Genomic DNA, 21476 nt, shown 5'->3' on the forward strand with positions numbered 1-21476 from the left:
TTTGAGCCCGGCCAAGTCCAGCAAAGTCAGATTCGGATCACCTATAGATGTATACAGGCCTAGACCTTCAACGTTCCCAACATATATTATCTAAAACAAGTCATAATAAATACAAATGTGGCCTTGCTAGAATACTCACACAATTCAGACTGACTAAGATTTCATATTTTTATTGTACCAAAAAACAATGAATGGCGCACAAAACGCCAGTAACATAGCCTACAATACAACAACAGAAATGTGGAGAATTGAATCTTGTGAATCAAAATGAATATGAATTCCATAACCGGTTTGGTTTATGCTGTAGACTGTAGTATGTTCAGCAGTAATATTTCTATGAAACACTTCGCTTCTTCTGCTCTTGTACTCAACTGCCAGTTAATGTCACGAATGCACTGAGTGCAGTGCATTCATCTCAGATGCTAGGTAAATTAGGGAAAGGGGCGGTTTTGCACGGGTTTGGGGAGTAGCACTGGGCAGCCGCCATCCATGAGGAGTACTGTTGGGTTTGGGCCAATAGTACGAACTGTTGGCAAAGTACGAGTGTCGGGTACTAAACATCCGGGTATTCGGTTGCTATATCCAAACAATATGGCGTCTAGAGAAGGCCGCTAAGGAAAAATCAGGCATCCAAACATCTCATTTTATTTTATTTATTCATCTTAAGCGTGACAGGATGGCAGCGTCAATGAAGGATTTACATCCAGAGCTAAGGGAGTACCTTCTCACAAATAAACTTCCGGATGTGTACGAAGTAAGAACTTTTGAACCAACAAAGATTTGTAGTAGCGATGTTTTGTTGTTGTTGTATGCTTTCTAGTCAATAACATGTGGTTGTGTTCTTGGTATATATTTGAACGCAACAATTGAGTTCTCTTTCTGAGGTGTAACAAACGAATTGGCTTATAAATTTATGTAAGTTATAATAGTTATAAGATGTTGCATTGATAAGTCAAGGTATTCTATTAGTTTTATTACACTTAATACACATAAATAATACAAATTAATGTAAATTTGACTAAATAAGAAAAGTCTTGAGTAAGTTTAAGAATTAAGAAACAAGTTTGAGTACAGAGGGTTTTTTAATTTATTTTTAATTTTTTTTTATTAGTTGATACATTATTACAAAAAAAGACTTTAATATGCACTTGATCATCCTGTATCTGACTATAGGCTACGTATGCCAGCTAAGCAAAAAAGAGATGGATTCAAATACATGTATGTGACTTTATAAGTCAAGAGCTAATGGTCTGAAACAGATTAAATTGATCAGAAATATGTATTGTGTCTATCTAAATACAGTAATATTCATCATTCTGTATTAAGCAATAAATAAATTAGGACCAAGACCAAACTTTAACTGTTTTTATGGTAGAAGCACAAGTGTGTCCACATAACTGGGGGATTAGTAATTTATTGGGTGCAGTAATTATGAATATAAACAATAAAAACATCAACAACAGTGCCAATAAAAGTCATATTAACCACACCATACATGTATTTCAACTTCTGATGCAGTTATGTAAATTCTTTTTTGAAATTTTGTTGTAACAGGCACTTCTGACAGGATTGGCTGTCATGTGTCCAGATGACCCGATTGACTTTTTGATACAAAAGATTGCTTATGTGAAGAGGCGTGGCTTGGGATGTTTGCAGTGGTAGGGGTTTACTTGTTATGTTATGTGTTTATTTGTTGTTGAAATGTGCAAAGAACGTAGTTGTCTGTGAAGAGTACTCACAGTGAGCTTGGTAAATTCATAAGTCAGTAGTCAATTTAGAGTGTGCTTAACATGCTCAACTGATTGGCAGCCTTACTTATAAGTAGGTGTATCATATATTACGGATACCTGTTTGTTTTCACAAAAAGACAATGTCAGTATGATAAAAAAAAAAAACTAGTACTTTGCCAGTGCCCACTTGATTTGTCCATTGTGATAGTGGTTATTAAATGTTGCCATAGTCCATTGTTACACAAACAAAATGTCAGAAAGTGGTGATGTTAAGATGAGGATGACAATTTGTCATCAGCATTGCTTATTTCCCCTTGCCCAATAAACATCTGAAACATCTGATGGCTCCAACAGCATTAACTAATCATTGTTTCCATAAAATTCATAATTATATCTTATACTGTTTTGTTGTCTGTTTTTACTCCAGGGATATGTTTGTGAGTGATGATATGAAACCACATCCAAAGGTTATTTCTGAGAGTAGCCTTGATTACATCTTCTACTCAGATGATAAACATATGGTAAGACCACTGATCATTTGCTGTACATAATTGAATTTTATGTATTGCCTCATTATCTGACAGGTTGTTAATAGCAATATGGGTATTATTTTTTTAATACCCCCGACGGTGAAGTTGATTTGTGGAGAGTATACTGCCTAGAATTTTCCCATGCATCTCCTCCCAAACTACTGTGCCCATTTCAATAAAACTTACCATGCATCTTGCCTATCATCTGAACTTCTACTTGCATAAGTTTAATGGCAATTGGGTAATTATTTTCAATTATTTTCATAATTACCCCCATTTAGGACTTTGCGCAACAGTGTTTTCCACTACTTCTACTTGCTTAAGTTTAGTGTCAATGAGGAAGACGTTCCTGCTTAAGTCTAATGACAATCGGGTCATTATTTTTACAATTACCTCCACACTTGTCATCTGAACTTCTACATGCTTAAGTTCAGTGGCAGTTGTGTGATTATTTTCATAATTACCCCCATTGAGGAATTTGCTTAATAGTGCCTTTCCATGTATTAAGATTTCCTAAAGTACTGAATCTATTTCCATGAAACTTAGTACCTGTCCTGGTACATAGAGCCACAATGAATTTTTATGTACTCTATAGTCTCTGGTGATTGCTACATTGTCCATTCAAACTGGATGTGCCCGTAGTGCAATCAACAGCCTATGAAATAATCTACATGAAACCAAACCAAGCAACATTACGTCCTGTTGTGTTTGGTTTTCTTTTGCTTTATTTTATGGAAATGTTGGTGGATGGAAGGGGGTATTGCGGACATCCGGATTCTAGTTCTTAAATGATTTTTTTAGCAACTAATCATCTATTGATAATATTTTTAGTACACTGTATTTAAGAATGCCAGACACACACTTCAGAGTTCATTTTTGTGGCATAATATTGAAGGCGAAGTGTTCATTTTGTGAACCACTCTTAGACTACTGCGTGTAGCTGACGCATTGCACATATTGAACTGCCTGCACCTGAGATCAAGTGACTCCTGGTGCAAGTGGATCATTCAGGGGCAGAAAACTAAAGCATTGTGAAACAATATATAAGTGGTGGTTTTTGTTGAGATATAATCCTGGGAACCATGTTTTTTGCCATGCTAGAGCATCAGCCTGTTCCTGTGAAAGACTAAAATTTGTAGCTCTTCTATAAGTTGAAGAAGGTTTTACATTGTTCCATTTCATTGTTGCCATTGTCTTTTCAGCCAACACCTGAAATGTATGAAACTGCATATGCCCACTACAACTTAACACTGTTGCTGAAAGGCTACAGGTATGTTCATTCTGGTATTCTAGAATCATTGACTGAGGATTGTTGTATGTCACATGGGTGTGTCATTGTAAGCTAATCTCTATAAACATGTATACAACTTACATACACCAAGGTGTTGTGGGTGTTTCATCCATATTTTTGTATTGATGTAAAATGTAAAGCATTCCATTATTGAGGTGTATAAATTTCAGGGAGATTACCCCTGGTCTTTTCTCATTTGTCTACTAATTTTGTTTAGGGCATGGATGCAATACCATCTTCGTACTAAGTGGAAAAGAGAGCTTGTCCAGAGGAAGTTAGAAAAGGCTGCCCGTCATCATGCTCACAGACATTTGAGAATCTGTCTTAACCAGTGGAAGGTGATTGCACAACTTCAATGTCAAGGAATGTTTTACTGCCTTTGAAGGCTTTATGTGTTTGCTCAATATTTGGACCACTACTTTTCATCATATATATAAATGAACTTCCACAGTATATTAATACATGTACTTGTCATGTTGAGAACTTTGCTGATGACACAATTGTTACAGAAATTGAGACAGTTTTGGCAAGATCATATTGATTTCATTTGTAAAAAAATTCTGAACATTCTTGGAAATTTAAGGCAGAACAAGATTTATCTATATTTGAAGACACGAAAAACTTTTTTTCATAGCTATATTTTGCCTCATTTTGATTACTGTAATTCAGTATGGGGATCTTGTCCACAATTCCTCGTTGACAGATTACTTAATCTTCAAAAAACAGCAGCTAAAAATTATTTTAGATTGTAAAATACATACTTCTATACCTCCAATTCTCCTAGAGTTACATTGGATGCCAGTTTATGATCGCATCAGATATGGTATGATTTGTCTTACCATATCCATATCTGAAAAAATTGCTTGTTAAAAACACAGAAGTACACAATAAGTTTCTTAGATCAACTGTTAACCTCCCTATTGATAACTCTAACTATTATAAAAACAGCTTTACAGCAGTGAGCTGTCATGCTTGAAACAGTTTAGAATATCTAATGAACACAGCACCATTACTTTCTGCTTTTAAGTCAGGTTATTTGAAAAATTATTTCAACCGTTATATTTATATAAGCTGATAGATGTAGTGATTACTGACTGTTACTTAGTGTTTTCATGACTTTAAAAAACGGAATTGTATATGCTGTTTGTATTTTGTTAATGTTCATGTATTGCTATAGAGGGCCTCTGGGAAGAGCCACCCTCTTTACATAAGGGTTTCATTCACTCATTCGTTCATTAATTCAGTCAGTCATTCTTTAACTGTAAAAGTAACTTCAGTTCTGAATTTTACAGAGACATTTTCCTCAGGACAGTTACTCTTTTTCACTTTTACTAAAGGTTTACCTTATTGTACTTTGTTTTTCTATTCTAGGAATGGTTAAAATTTAGAAAAGGAAGACAAGCAAGTAAGTCTGATTATCTAAATTCAGCCATTTTATCTCTTCATATGATATATTTGTAGAATAATGACTTATTGTGCATTCCCAAATAACACTAAGTACATGTGTGCTGTTATCATCTAATATTCAGCACAAGTAGACAACTAGTTTTATTGTGGAAGGGCTGTTTTCTAAGTTGTCTAAATGGCTGATATGCAATACTATCAGATAAGTACTTGACTCACCTGATACAATGTTAAACAGTGGTGAACAGTATCGTAATGATGATACAGTTGATAAGTTCAATTGTCAAAGTATTTGTATCATAAATCACTTAAATGATAGGGCATAGTAAATCTTTATTAAATCTCTCTTTACGTTTATATTAATTCTTGGGGACAAAATATAAATGCATGTGAAGAACAAACCAGCTAAGATTTTTTATTTTTTTTTTTTGATTGGTGTTTTACGCCGTACTCAAGAATATTTCACTCATACAACGGCGGCCAGCATTATGGTGGGAGGAAACCGGGTACAGCCCGGGGGGAAACCCACGACCATCCGCAGGTTGCTGGTAGACCTTCCCACTTACGGCCGGAGAGGAAGCCAGCATGAGCTGGACTTGAACTCACAGTGATCACATTGGTGAGAGGCTCCTGGGTCATTACGCTGCGCTAACACGCTAACCGACTGAGCCATGGAGGCCCCAACCAGCATTGTTGTATTGTTATTTCAGTGTCTTTCCAGAAGATCCAGTATGTTTATAATGTTGTCATGGGAAGGCTAGTATTTGATGCATGGTTCTTGCATACACTTGATGCACGGAAGACTAGAGAGTACTTTGAGGTATGTCATACTGATAGCGTCTTGTATATTATCATTATAAAATCTTGCCTTTTGAATTCCTATTAGTAATAACATCTTATAAATATATTTATCACATGAGTGCAGGACATTTATCAGGATGAGACACTAGTGCTGCCAAGCTTTTGTGGGCATTTTCACAATCACAACTCAAAAAAGATAGCAAGAACTAAGGTCCTATTTTGAAAAAAATTGTAAAGAGGCTTTTTGTTAGTTTTGAAAGGCATTTTAAATTTCACTAATAGAATTTGTACATTGGTATGCTTATGAGAGAAAACATTAAAGTATGTTGCATCTGTCACCTTGCCTTTCACGTAAAAGGGAATAGTGCTTAATATTTAGATCTATCAATGAAAAATGGTCAGAGACAAATACCTTTTAGGCCATCATTCAGAATCTGTGTCAGTCTGTAGGGAATTCGTTTTTGTTTTTATTATTGTAGGTGATGAAAAAGATAGTATTTTTTAATTAAAGTAACTCTTGGGAAAAAAAGTATGAAATTTGCAATAACAGTTGTAGAGTGGGCCATGCTGTACCACCCAGTTTGTCTTGATCCATTCATAGGTTAAGAATTTGTAGCTATTTGTTTCCAGGTTTTAGAGCAGATGAATACTTGTTGGAGTTTCACGGTAACAAAAACATGGTTGATTTGTGGATTTCTTACAGTTACTGTTTCAGTTGCATTCTGCACAGTTGGTAAGGTTGGCAAACCACAAATCATTTCTCTGTTCAGATCAGATGTAGCTAGTATAACATATAAGCTTATATTATTACATGTAGTATTTGTATATCGCAGGTTCATCTTCTCACTCACAAGTTGTAAGCCACATCAGTATTAGAAGCTGTTGTTTGTGAATAATAATGCAAATTAATGATTGCATGTTGAAATCTTGTTTTATCAGCTGTGCAGAATGGAAATTTTATTATTTTATAAGACGTTGACAGGCTTAGTTCTATGTTATAGCTCGCTGTGGCGACCTGTTGTGTTCATAGTCCTATGGCTTGATCATGTGTATTGATTGGTTAAATGTTCTGCATGTTAACAGACATGAAATGCTTTAGACATGATGCAGTCTTATGTGGTTTATGATAATGTGCCAGTCTAGGTACTAAAGGTACTTTCTCTTAGCAAGGCTTAATGTTGTATAAGGAAGATTTTTGTCAGGATTTTAAAACCTTTCTACAATGAAGTATACATGTTTTGATTTCTAGCCTGTGATGCCTGTAAAGATGTGTTGATTGATATTTGTCACAACATTCATCAGCTATAGTGTGTCAATTTAAATGAAACATATATATGTCATCCTTTATGCTACTCAAAGTAGTCAGTCAGCAGCCAGCGGATGGTCGTGGGTTTTCTCGGGCTCTGCCCAGTTTCCTCCCACCATAGTGCAGGCCACTGTCGTTCAAGTGAAATATTCTTGAGTAAAGCGTAAAACACCAATCAAATAAATAAATAAATGCTACCCATATAAATGTTGTTTATGGTTGTCTTCTGCTTAGAAAATTCAGTCTTTTATTTTATCTTTAGCACCAATGCTACAGTTTCACACTGATTAAAACAAAACAGTTACTCAAACCACCTGATCTATATAAAAATAAATTCAGTACACTTTTATAACTATTGACCTTTTCTCAGTATTTTATTTTCATGTTTTATGATTTGAGAATTAGTTTCTGATGTACAGGCACATTCATGTAGTTTTAATTCTCTGTTTCTTTGTTGAATGCATCTTGTTGAAGATCAATTTGATGGTAATTATGACATTTTTGTCACCTGCCATGAACAGTTCCGATGATTGAACCTATGCTTACTGTAAACCCATGCTGTGCACCAATTCTCATTTCTGCATCAAATAGGTTTTCATGCATGCATTTGTGACTGCACATAGATGCATATTTTTCGTTTTGTTTTTTGTGAGTTTCTGAAAAAGTGAAAAATTATATACACACCTTTTTAATTTGAAATGGCATGTGCCTTAGAAATACAGTTTTAAATGTTTTTGTTCTTGTTTCTGTTTTGAAATAAAGCGCTATAAATAAACTGGATTTTACAATATCTCATTTCTTTTTACATTGGTTACATTCTTGGATAAGCATATAATGTTTTGGGTATTATTTAAATTTCTAAAGTATAGCCATCAGTTTTTTGTCAACATAACTTTTGAAAATCAGCACCTATATGATTAGATTACTAGTACACCGGACACATTTCATAAACCTCTAGAAAAGCCAATAGTGTGTTTCAGTTTGGTTTCTGAATTGCTGTTAATTTCATGTTTTGTGAACTTTTTGTTCTTTTTTTAGCGCTTGAATACCAATGCCTTTACTTACGTAGGTACATTTTGTGTTTGCTGCAAATGCTGTTTTGCTTGTTGGTATATGGGGACCTTGCAGTTTTCTGTGTGAGGCTTTGCTATAATTAACCAATCAAGTTTTGTGTGAATGGTTCATGTCATTTACTGCCTTCAATTTATGGAACATGCTCCATTGCATGGTGTGTGGTGGATATATCAACTTTTGATTAAATTATGCCTTCCTTGGATTTGCTTGTCATAGATGCTAGCTTTCATATGTAGTGAAACAAGTATGTCAGCATTGTGTGCCAGTAGGTAAACCAAAGGAGAGTGTTGTGTCCGGAGAATAGTGTGAAGAGCAACAGAAAAAAAACAAAACAGAGTTTGGTTTGTTAATTCAGTGTGTGGTTGATGGATTTTACATTACCGACATGCATGCCTATTGTTCCATGTTAATAGTCAATCAAGGCTTATGATTACTCAACTAATGCTTTAAACAGCTGTTTGATATTTAAACATGCATTTTACATGTGTTTATTCTTAAAAGAAACTCCGTTGTACACAGTACAAGTCAACCTAAGCCTGAGTCTAGCATGACTGGCAAACATACTTTGATATATGCCCATGTACAATATTTGTCTCGTAGATTCATTGGCTTCTACACATGTTTTATTACTTTCAGACTCAGTAAGTTTGTTATCCTCCAGTGACTTAATCTCTTTTTTCAGCCTTGTAAGAAATGGTTTTTTAGACCCTCTTCTGGCTCATTTAGCTGAGGTGTTGATCTCTCTTTGTCGATAAGCCTGTCGTGTCCAATGAGGACACGGGTTCAGATCCGGGCTTCTTGATTTAGGTCAGCTTTTGTTGATCAAGTATCGCAGAGGTCAATAAGATGCCATTTACTACTTGCATTCTGATTTCATCCATCCATACACCTGACCATTGTCAGATCATTAGAAAAGTCTTGAGTATGCTGTGCGTTTAGCACCAATGAAAAATAAAATAAAATAAATAAATAAGTAAAGCATATTTTTGCTTGAAACTATTTTGGCTTCATTGATCTTGACCTCTTCACAGCTTCTCAAGAACTGAATTGCCTGGGCAGGATGGTTTACTTCTAAATGTGATAAAATAGAATTGAAATGTCATGGAAGGCATGCAAACAGGTTGAGGCGTTCTACAAAATGGCCTGAGTTGTGTACTTTAGAGGCTTTTGTTGCACTGACATGTAATTGTAATGCCATGTTTATCATTGATCAGGTAATTATGTGGATAGTTTCATGACTTGGGGGCAAATTGTCACAAAATGTTTAAATTTTCATAGGATCATTGTCTCAAAGGCTGATCATAAGAGATTTGTCTCTCTCCCTCCCCACAGAAATTGGAACGAGGTGAAAATATGGAAGATGAAGAGCTGTTTGTGCAAGGAACAGGGGAAGCTAAGGACAGCATTTCCATGCTACCCAAAAATGTGGCTGTCTTGGTAATTGTTCCACCATTTTTGATATGTAGGGATATCATGTTTTCCTATTAGTAGTAACATAGATTTTGATAGAAATAATCATTTCAAATTTATAAAATGTAAAAAAAAATTTGAATGAACCTTCAGTAATTGACTGTATTCAGAGTATTTCCTGTTCCAATTCGATAATGTGTTTGTTCTTTGTTTGTAGATTTTCAGTTTTGTGGACATCACTGATCTTTCTCGCTGTGCCTGTGTGTGCAGATCATGGAAAATGCTGACCTTATGCAGTCTGCTATGGAGCAAGGTATAAACATGAGTTGCAGTCATTTACTGTAGGTTAACTTCATCTACAGAATTTTATACTAAAAGACGGCTAAGATACTGTGGACTTCAGATAAATATGTGGTATCAGTTTGATAGCCATACTTAACAAATGTTGAATGATTTTTTGCATATGACTGGAGAGATGATCATCATGACCCGAATAGTGAATACAAGTTTACATGCCAAGATTTCCTTGTCATTAATTGTATAATATAATCTGCATTTCCGTTACAAGATCAGTAACATTTTTGTACTTATCCAAGGAGACTTTTTTTTAGTTAATTAATGAAAATTTGTTTACATCTTCATTATAGATGGACCTGTCAACTGTAAAGAACACGTATGTATGAGATTAAATAGTATAACAGTTCATAGAAATATGTATACTTGAATTGAATGTAAGGTTAAGCTTACTTGAATACTTTAATTTGTTGATGGTTTCTATACTTGTAATCACAGTACAATTTCAAACATGTCTTGGTGTGATTGGCATGACAAGTAACAGATAAACTTGAACTTTAACCTTTAAGTCAAGGTTTATGTATGATAAATATGTAGTTAAAGGCAGTTTTGTTGTTTTATTGTGGTGATATTTTTCTTTTCCATATTCTTGGAAATATCCCATTATAACAGCCTGGTTGATGGGTAAAATCTAATTACACTAAATCCCCTCTCTAGAGTAGCTTTTTTTATCTCTCTACTTCTTTATCTTTTGATTTTGAAATTTCTGGAGTAAATCCATTGTGTGTGATATCCACTGAAATCTCCTTTGTAAATCTGAGCATTTAGACAGTTGTATTTCATTGGTAACACATCACCTCAGTCTTTTCAGTCATGAAGTATTGGTGAGATATGGTGGCTTTAAGCAACATGTGCTGTGATGAAATATTACCTGTGACAGACTGATCGATGTACCAGCTCAGACCATTTCTATATTGTCAGTATTTTAGAGCACATAATATTACTTTTATGCTGAAACTGTACACTTTTCTAGCAGAATATCATCCTACCAGACCTCAGTGCACTTTTCTCAGAAAATTTCAGTACATGTAACTTCTGTGTAGTGATGGTAAAAATGCATGATATAAATAATCATTAATTTAATTATAAACATGTTTGTTATCTTGACTAATCTTGAAATTTCTTGATTCTATACTTTGTTTGCAGTTTAGCGTGCTTCTGTCATAATACTGGCAGGTGTTTAGCATTCTGCTTCAGGTTCTTCGCGTTGCAATGGCATTCAATGTTTTTCCTTTCTTTACCTGTTGCTGCATATGTAATACAGTCATTCCCATATCTTTACATACAGTTTAAATTTTTATTGTATCTAATGAAGATTTTTTCATGATCAATATTTATGAAGGAGTTTCTTAGAATTCACTCTTTTTTCATTACTGTTGATGATGGAAACTTTCTGGCATTGAGTGTCAAAGAAAAATATTAACAATGAAATATTGTGAAAGATTTTCTTAATCATTTGGATTATTATGATTGTAAATCTAAAGCTGTTCTTATTCACAGTGTTACAGATAAAGTGGTTGTGCGATTACTTGCAAAATGTCGTCCGTACTTGGTGCAACTGAACTTACAAGGTTGCAGAAAGTTGCAAAAGCCTACTTTCCTCTGCATCAGTGAATGTCGCAATCTACAGGACCTCAATCTCTCTGAGTGCTCAGGATTAACAGTGAGGAAACTATCTACTCATTCAGATTTCATCTACATGTATTTTGAAAGTACTCCCCACTTTGATATTAGGGATAAGGCTAGGAATACCTGTATCTTGAAATGTGCTTTCGTTGGATTATCCCCTACTGGTAATGAGGTGACTATTTTTTACACCTCTTCCACAATCTGTAAAAAATTAATTTTCTAGGCTTTTTTTCTTAAAACGGTTCATCATGTCCTAATTGAATTTTTACTCATGGCTTAAAGATTAGGTGTAATTTGCCATAAAACTTATAATGTTGGTATAGAATCACTGTTTGATGTTGCTGCATTTCCACCTGGTGTCTTGTATTATGTCATTTTTGTGTATTCTAGGATTCAGCCTTCAAGATGGTTGTTGCAGGGTGTAAAATTCTTCTCTACCTCAATATTTCTCATACTTCCATAACAGATGCCTCTTTACAGTTCATATCAGAGTAAGTCAAACCAAATATCAAAATTTGAGAAGGTAGTGTTTATTGGGAGGGGAGGTGGGAAAGGGTCAGGATCTGTGTGCATTGATAGGTTATTTTGTCAGTATGTCCAAATCCTTGCCTGGGTTGAAACTTTTGGAGCTAAAATTTTCAATTATAGCTGGATAGATGATTATTGTCATAACTTTGAGTCCCCGTAATCAGTTTTCCAGATTTGGAGCTATAGATTTCCTCTTTGATAGATACAGTGCATGCTGCAAGCATGATGGTTAATGGGAGGTGCTCTTACCCACAAATGTTCAAGGCACAGCTCTCCAGCCAAACATAAAAACTCTTTTTTGCTATTCAAATACAGTATACCCACACTATATGTAACTTTGTCAAACAACGTACACATAAAGGTTTTCCTAAACAAGGTGATTATTTTAATGTAAAACTTCATCTGTCTTCATGTCTTTTTTTCTCTGTGCACAGTTTAATTGAATTCTTTGGGAGATATATTGCAAAAATGATTTCTTATGGAATACTAAATACATATAGATTTTACCATGGGCACAATCCATTTTGCAGAGGACTTTGTTGCTTTTGGTTGCAGATATTGTGGTAACCTCCAGTTTCTAAGCTTAGCATTTTGTGGGAACTTCACTGACAAGGGGCTGCACTACTTGGCATGTGGGAAAAACTGTGGTCGACTTCAGTATTTGGACCTCTCTGGATGTCTTCAGGTACATACAAACTAGACATGTTGGAGGGAAGCAAACTGTGATCAAGCAAGTATCTCTTCCCCTATTTACCAGCTGTTTAAATAATCTAACAGCAAGCTATTTGGTAAGATTAGTTCCTTGAGCAGCAGAGATACAGTAAACAAAGTATATTATTTTGTGTTACAAAATAAATTTCCTTAAACAAAGAAAGAACAATGTGTCCACATCTCAGCATTTTGAGAATGTTTCTTAGTATTGCTATTAGTATGTTAGAATATGTGAGCATGTTACTTTTAATTTTCAGATAACACCTGCCGGGTTTCAGAATTTGGCTGACGGATGCATAAAACTGAGAGCCTTGATGCTTAATGAATTCCCTACTCTCAATGATGAATGTATTCAGGTAAAGAGAGTGACTCAGTATGGTATAACACCATCACACCTTCTTAATGAAACAGTAACACAAGTTTCGTACCCAACATGCCTAAGGAATACACACAATTTATGAATACATTGAACATGTAATTTGTAATTTGCCTGACAAATGTGATATCAAGGAAACAAGATGACTTTCTACTAACTGGCAGTTTATCCTGAAATAATTCTAAATTCAGATCATCTCAATGTCGAGGAACCCATTTGTCAGGTATGTAGGCATCAGAACATTTACATGTATAGCATTCTATGTCAAAACTTTCTGTGGTTTCTTTGCAGTCATTGTTTGAGAGGTGTGTGAGTCTGACTCATGTGTCTTTCCTTGGATCACCGCTTCTTACAGACGAGACATTCAAGAGGCTGGCCCAGTGCAAAGATTTGAAGATGATCAAAGTGGATGGTACTTTCACGGACTCAGTTACTTATTTTGCCTGTATTTATGATTGTGTAAAGAAATTTGGAGAATTGACGTTATTTTATCACATATAGGTTACATATGGACGTACATGAAATATTTAATGATCACCTGGAATGTCATTTTGTCTTAACCATAAAATAGGTGTCAGCATGTAATACAAAAAACTTTCAAATTTTTATTTTCCTTATTATTTTTTTGTTGTTGTCAGGGAATCGAAGAATATCTGATCACAGTATGAAGCAGATTGGACGTAATTGTTTGGAGCTGGAACATGTATACTTAGCCGACTGCCATAGACTGACTGACTTCACCTTAAAGTCATTGGCCAATTGCAAGAACCTGAGAGTATTAAATGTGGCAGATTGTGTTAGGTTTGTACCATATAAATTCCTCTATTTTACTGAAGTGGATGTGTTATAGAAATGTGTAACCCACTGCACCTGGGAACACACTTTGGTTTAGCTGCTAATCTTGAAGTGTAAAATCATTTTTGAGACGTTTTAAAGTTGCATTAAAGTTTCCATATAATGAGCATACATACAAGCATACATTGATATGTACACACTCTAAGAGAGACTCCTAACTTTACAGTTTGACATAAGCTGGAGATAAAGTAAGACTCCCAACATCATGATTACATCGAATGTATTTTGTTAATTCCAGGATCAGTGATGCGGGTGTGCGCCACCTGGCAGAGGGTCCTGCAGGTCTGTCCCTCCGAGAACTTAATCTAACCAACTGTGTCAGGGTGGGAGATATGGCCATGGTCAACATACATAAAAGGTAAGGTAAAAGTAAAGCTGCATATTCCATACATGTGGAGCAAGCATTTAGGTGTGAGCAAACTATTCAGAACATTTCAGAATTCTACTGGTATTCCATCGGACCCAGATCATGTGACAACAGCTTTGTGGTGGAGCTTTTCATCTGCTGACAAGAAAAACAATGGGACAATTTTGATTCTCTCCTTTATCACTTTATCATGCTACATAAAATTTTTTTTCGTTCAAAACTTTACCATTAACGAAATGGAATGTTTTGCATGTATACTAGTTATACATAAGGGTTGAGTTTTGTTGTGCCAAGTTTCGTCAGATTCATAATAGGAACTGAGTGATGTAAGGCTCTTACCTATCCTGAACCATCATCATTTTTTGCTTTAACAGCATAAATTAATGTATCTGGTATGTGGTGGCCAAAGGTATTGGTCATTTTGTTCAGTTGAACTCATTGTTAGTGCATTAAACTTTTCTTTTTATCTCCCTTCCGTGGCTCATTTGGTTCGCGCATTAGCACAGCGTAATGACCCAGAAGCCTCTCACCAATGTGGCCGCTGTGAGTTCAAGTCCAGATCATTCTGGCTTCCTCTCCGGCCGTGAGTGAGAAGGTTTGTCAGCAATCTGCGGATGGTCGTGGGTTTCCACCCACCATAATGCTGGCCGCCGTCATATAAGTGAAATATTCTTGAGTACGGCATAAAACACCAATCAAGTAAATAAATAAATAAATAAATATGCAAGATGTATGTAGATGGGATGTAGCAATCATTGCACTGCGTTAAAACTTTGCAAGTTTTGCTCTGATTACCTGAAGATGTACATGTACTTTTTGATCATAACTCACTGTCAGTGATGTGAGGTCTGGCAAATACATATATGTCATGCTCTGATGACACTTTTTTTTTAAAGCAAGTGCTGTGACTTTCTGACAACTCTTATCTGCGAGCTTCCACGTGTTTCTCATAACTCTTGTTTAGTTTTTACGTGCGGTCACCTTTTTTCAGATGCCAAAACCTTGTGTACCTGAAGGTGTGTTTCTGCGAGCACATCAGCGAGGCAGGCATAGAGCTGATGGGACAGATGCAGAGTGTGGTCTCCCTGGACATATCTGGCAGTAATTGTGGAGACCAGGTATATGATGGTCAACATACAAGTCACATATCATATTTGTCAGTTTTTTCTGTTAAACATTCGTTTTGTTGTGTTTTTCATTTTTCTGTGCCTTCTTACATTTTCCTTCTGTGGTCAGTGGTGATTCAGTGAGACACCCTTGAAATAAATACCCGTGACGTGCAATTAAATTTTCATTTTCAGTCGTATCAACATTTAAAGTGTAAAGTAAAGTATGCAGTTGGCCACGCTGAGAGACACTTTACTGAGTTTCTAGCTAAAAAAAAAACATGTAAGATGCCATGTGTTGCCTTTCTTTGCAGGGTTTATCTGCCCTTGGTAACAATTTCAGCCTGCGTGATGTGAGTTTGTCAGAGTGTTCAAGCATAACAGATCTGGGATTACAGAAGTTTGCCCAGCAGTGTAAAGATGTGGTGAGATTGGACTTGTCACACTGTGTGGTATGTTTAGTTATCTCCTGTCACTGTGTACATTGTACAATGAAGTCTACTTGTGAATTGGTTAAGCTTGCTGTTCACATTAAGGTCTGATGTGATTTTGTACTGGATAATATCATTTACCTGCCATCTATTTATACATGTACAGTAGTTATCTTTTTGGATCATAATGTATGAAAACAGAGGATTGTGTGTGGTGCAAATTGTTAAATGTACCATTTCAAATTTCTTTACAGCTGCTAACTGATGCGGCTTTGAAGAACTTGGCCTTTTGTTGTCGCATGATCAATGGTCTTAACCTCTGTGGCTGTAAACTGGTAAGAAGAGTTTCATGGAGTTATCTTTATACTGAATGCAAGCGAGTGAATATCTGGTGTTCTCCAGAAGAGTGCATATTCTACATTATTTTTTGTATTAGAACAACTTTAATATCTCCCATTACTACACTGTATGTTAACGGAGATATATTGTGTTTGTGGTGTGTGGTGTTGGTATTTCATCATCTGTAGCCATAGATCACCTACTTGCACCAATCAGAGGGGCACAGCACCACACCCCTCTTAAAATGCTCTTTGCCCCCTCTAGTAGGTCATAATTATCTGCCCTGCCCCTGGTGGGAAAGGCATAAATTTATTACCAGATGTATTCATGCTTGGCTGTTAGGTGTTCACAGTTCCCACCATCTTTGTTTGCCAAATATAATTGGAACCGTGATGCTCATTGGACAGTTACCTCAATTCAACCAATGAGTAAACCAGTTAGAAATGCACCCATGGCAGCTTCGTTTTCATTACTTTCATTTCTCAGGCAGTTGAGTCTGTCAAATTGGTCCCAAGTTCGACAATAAAACATCTGTGTGCTCATTGTGTGTTTAAAATTAAAACTAGAATAGACTGCGGATCACCACACACGATCAAGATTAGACAAGTTGGAGTGTTTTTAATTTGTTGAATTATTTAAGCTCCGCTGTTTTACAGGGGGAAGACCTACTTCACCCACACCCAGTCAGAGAACTGATATGAACACAGTTATGCAGTTTTGTGATAGAAGAAATTTTACTCATATGGATCATATTTTCATGTTTCTCCATCCAGCTTTCAAAAGTCGGGCATACTCTACAGTTTCATGATTTTTATTAACTTTAAATGGTGTTTTTATTAAAATAGTTTTCATGTATTTTAGAAATTATTTCCACTGTTGTACAGTGTTGCAAAAAAAAAAAAAACTTCCAAAGGTCAGAGTGCATAATAAGAGTTGGCTTTATTTTCATAACAAATTCTCAACTTCGTTTGGAGTATGGATACACACAGACATATAGCAAGCATGCGTAATATTCCATTGAATTCTTTTTTTTTTTTTTTTTTTTTTTTTTGATTGGTGTTTTACGCCGTACTCAAGAATATTTCACTTATACGACGGCGGCCAGCATTATGGTGGGTGGAAACCGGGCAGAGCCCGGTGGAAACCCACGACCATCCGCAGGTTGCTGACAGACCTTCTCACGTACGGCCGGAGAGGAAGCCAGCATGAGCTGGACTTGAACTCACAGCGACCGCATTGGTGAGAGACTCCTGGGTCATTACGCTGCGCTAGCACTTTAACCGACTGAGCCACGGAGGCCCCCCATTGAATTCTAATTTAAAATGAGAAGTAAAGCTTTTTTTATTAGTTATTTTTTCAAGGTTCTAAATAAGGCCATTTTAATGATCAGTAGCTCTATAAATTATTTGTTTGGCCATTTAGGATAATCCCCTAAAGTAGGAAACACTTGCTATGAATATACACTTTGAAATATTGCAAGTTTTCTACTTTTGGAGACATCTTTTCTGCTCTTTTTAACCGTCCAGTATGCACTGTAACTGTAACAGGGATAAATATTTTTTCACCACATGGTTTAGTACATCCAATGAACCCCATACATATCTTTACTTTTCTGAAAAATTGAGAATTGCTATTTTCGGCTTTAATCACTTCCAGTTAATGCGTCCTGAAAATTAAAAGGATTAAGAGTGTTTATTAATCACATTCATTATTAAAGATGCCAGCAGGAAATAGTGCCCTTTTTGGAAAATGCACCCCCTGCCCCTTTTTGTTGAAGCTAGCACTCTGTGTGCAATATACCTATTCCAGCATCTGGAGTCTGTAGTTTGTTGTCTGTAGTTAAGTGTCCACAGTCTGTCGTCTGTTGTCCAGTATCTGTAGTCCAGTGCGTGTAACCTGTAGTCTGATGTCTTTAAACGTGATGACAACACAGCATTTTGAGTAATTCTAGACCAGTGACATCTAATATATTGCAGTTAACATCACTGCATTTTTTTCACCAAATTCTGCTTCAGAATTGTAACCAATTGTAACTTGTAACCATTTGCCAGCGATCACACTGTCGTAGCTTCACTGGTTGTACTCTCCTTGGTGTAGCCTATATCAGGCACTAATCAACTTTAGGAGTGTTCATTTGTCCAGTGGTCTGATCATCTTTTAGTTGCAACCTTTTCTCTGGTTAAAATTATGAATAACTTGTTCCCATTATGTATAAATTGCAAAGTTTGCTTTTACTGAGTTTCACGAAAGGGAAGTTCATTGCCAGCAATTCATGGCAAAACCGGCAAGCATGACCCATGCCTAGCTCGAGAAATTATAGGTGCAATTTTGTAAAATGTTCTTAAACATACAACCTGCTTTATGTCAAAACGAAACTAATAACTAAAGTGGAAGCAAGAATTTCAGAAATTTGAACTGATAAAAACATCTATTTTATTTATCTACAAACTTTATATTACCCGGTAGGCAAATACATGTATTCTTGGATGTTCCATTTCATCTATGATGATTACTGTCTGGGCAGAAATATATGCATCAAGTTCTAAATAACTTGTGTAGAAATTCTTGTTTTAAGTTTCAGACTCTGCTGAGAGTCTGAAACTTAAAACAAGCGTTTATGCAGCGAAAAATCTGTGTTCTGAAAAATAAGACAGTATGGGCCTAGAGATAGGCAACACTGATTCTAGTTTAAATTAAAACTGTTATCCAACAGCATTGCCAGGGTCCAAGCCACTTATCTTCTACCACTTCCGGTAGCCTGGTGTTTTTAAAGTTCACGATAATGAAAAAAAAAACGTGAAAAAAAATGGAAAGGAGTGTACTGGATTTGAGTCTCAAGACTTGCCGGGCATCATTTACCATGGACCAAGTACTGAAGACTAGCATAGAGATTAGGTGGCTTTGGTCTCCGCCTGAAAGATTTATGTACACTTAGCAACTATGAAGAATGAACAAGCAACAACAAAATTCTACATACACATGTTAATTTATTTATTTTAACTTTGCATCAAAATTTTGAGGATCATGTCAAGTCAAAAACGTCCGGTCTTTACCATTTTATGTGGCAAATAAAGTCTTTTCCAGCGCCCACATAAAAACCGTACCTCGTTTTCCGATCTTTGTATGCTACAGTAGGCGAGCAAATATCTGGTGATAGGCAAGTAATGGTCAAAAATATCCAAGTATGCAGGTCATGATCCCGAGGTACACGCTGTCAGTGACGGCACAAAGTAGTCGAGCTGGCCAAGAGTCTGTAGATGGTAACATACTCGGTGTACGTGTAGACAGTTTACCGAGTGCATTCACTACTTCTGACTGCCGTTGCTTCTTGTGCAGCACTCCTCACTTTCTTAGCTAGCCTAAATATTCCGTTCATGATTGCCGTCTGTCGATCTTTTCTTAGTTTTATTCCCACATCAGAACACTCCCGACTGAAATCTTCGCGCCAAGACTAACTTCAGGAATGTCTGATACCCACCCAACAACCAGCGTGGGCATATCACGTGCGAAATGCATTATTCTTATTGGTTCTTGACATGTGGACCCTGTAGCTCTGTAAAGTGGGCTCATTCATGGAGTGATCAACACCAGAGAAGTGTAATCAAAACAAAGGGGTGAATAGGCATCTGTTTGAAAAACGAAAGGGATTATAAACTGAAAATTGGTGAAAATAATTGTGCATGGGTCATGTGCTAAAATACCAATAATGGTTTCATTCACTGCATAAACAGTGTTTATGCAGTGAATGCTGACTGCTGTTTTACTGAAGCCATTATTTCTTAAATTTAGCGCCAAAAATATTATATTGTGGGCTTTATTTGTCCAAAGATGTACTTTATTTTGAATTGTTAGGGAAAATACTTCACCCTAATGCTTGTCCTTTGTTGTGTTTGCAGCTGACAGACTTGAGCATCCAATACTTGTCTGGCGTTTGTCATTACATCCAATCTTTGGACATCAGTGGGTGTTGCCTCATCACGTAAGCATTGAATTTTTTTAAGAACTTTTTTCTCTTTTCTGGTAATAATCCCGCATTCAGACGTGGCCTTGGACAGCAAATTGGTAGATTCTTCATCTCTCACTCTTTGTGGGATGTTTGTCAGTTGTAATTTCACCAAGGTGGAGTGCATGTCTGTACATAGCTTGAGCAAAAGTGCGTCAGAAACTTGGCAAGGGTTTATGGTTTATCCTGGACACTTCTGGTTTTTCTAAGATGGTTTTTTCCTTGATTTAAAAAATTCAATTTTCATAATTATAATCAGATGTCTGCATTTCATATTGCTGCCTCTTATGTAAAAATGCTTTAATAATGTTTCTTGCAGAGAAAAATCCCTGAAGTATTTAAGACGAGGCTGCCCTCAACTAAGAAGCCTGACGATGCTCTACTGCAAAAATATATCAAAGTAAGACATCTAGCCTTTCAGAGTGTTCCCTCACAGGTTCCTTGTCGAGCTGGTGGCCATGATATTTGCTAGGAATTTACACATCTTTCACATTAATAACTTGCTTTTAAGCATATAGGAACTGTAACTATATATTAACTGTAACTATATAGGAACTGTAACTCAAAGTGTGAATGGTGAGTTGATAAAGTTTTGAATACTGTCTTCTAACGTATGTTTTCAGGAGAGCTTCGATGAAGATCGCTCGTCGTGTAGCAGAAGTTAAGCACAGTACAGAGCCGGTCCCTGTCTACTTTGGATACTGATTCATTCCCTGTTTGGATTCTATTGTTTCAGCAAGCAGGTAAACAATATTTGCACAGCACAGAGCCAGTCTTGGTCTACTTTGGGTACTGATTCATTCCCTGTTTGAGACCTATTGTAGCAGAAGTTATTCACAGCACAGAGCCGATCGCGTTCTACTTTGGGTACAGATTCATTCCCTGTTTGAGACCTATTGTAGCAGAAGTTAATCACAGCACAGAGCCGATCGCGGTCTACTTTGGGTACTGATCCATTCCCTGTTTGAGACCTATTGTAGCATAAGTTAATCACAGCACAGAGCCGATCTCGGTCTACTTTGGGTACTGATTCATTCCCTGTTTGAGACCTATTGTAGCATAAGTTAATCACAGCACAGAGCCGATCTCGGTCTACTTTGGGTACTGATTCATTCCCTGTTTGAGACCTATTGTAGCATAAGTTAATCACAGCACAGAGCCGATCTCGGTCTACTTTGGGTACTGATTCATTCCCTGTTTGAGACCTATTGTAGCAGAAGTTAAGCACAGC

The 21476-nt window shown here is 36.3% G+C and overlaps 1 protein-coding gene across 1 annotated transcript; it reads left to right on the forward strand.

Annotated features, from left to right (window-relative positions):
* The first annotated feature begins 602 nt into the window (after positions 1 to 602).
* LOC135471114 (F-box and leucine-rich repeat protein 13-like) lies at positions 603 to 21314 on the forward strand. The gene is made up of 24 exons (XM_064750176.1): positions 603 to 754; positions 1555 to 1658; positions 2158 to 2251; positions 3463 to 3530; positions 3769 to 3889; positions 4923 to 4956; positions 5666 to 5775; positions 6387 to 6422; positions 9469 to 9573; positions 9764 to 9859; positions 10194 to 10219; positions 11401 to 11563; positions 11920 to 12020; positions 12613 to 12742; positions 13026 to 13124; positions 13436 to 13556; positions 13783 to 13945; positions 14238 to 14357; positions 15358 to 15484; positions 15787 to 15924; positions 16158 to 16238; positions 20139 to 20221; positions 20565 to 20645; positions 20869 to 21314. Exons 1-24 carry the CDS (start codon positions 677 to 679, stop codon positions 20948 to 20950), a joined length of 2361 nt encoding a protein of 786 aa, XP_064606246.1. The 5' UTR covers positions 603 to 676; the 3' UTR covers positions 20951 to 21314.
* Positions 21315 to 21476: the final 162 nt, after the last annotated feature.

Source organism: Liolophura sinensis, chromosome 7, assembly GCF_032854445.1.
Source record: "Liolophura sinensis isolate JHLJ2023 chromosome 7, CUHK_Ljap_v2, whole genome shotgun sequence".
Lineage (NCBI taxonomy): Eukaryota > Metazoa > Mollusca > Polyplacophora > Chitonida > Chitonidae > Liolophura > Liolophura sinensis.

Bases quoted from the DNA above. Each gene is read 5' to 3' on its own strand.
- LOC135471114 (XM_064750176.1), top strand. From the start codon at position 677: ATGGCAGCGTCAATGAAGGATTTACATCCAGAGCTAAGGGAGTACCTT. The intron at 755-1,554 runs GTAAGAACTTTT...TTGTTGTAACAG, and splicing joins AACTTCCGGATGTGTACGAA to GCACTTCTGACAGGATTGGC. The intron at 12,021-12,612 runs GTAAGTCAAACC...TTTTGGTTGCAG, and splicing joins TCTTTACAGTTCATATCAGA to ATATTGTGGTAACCTCCAGT.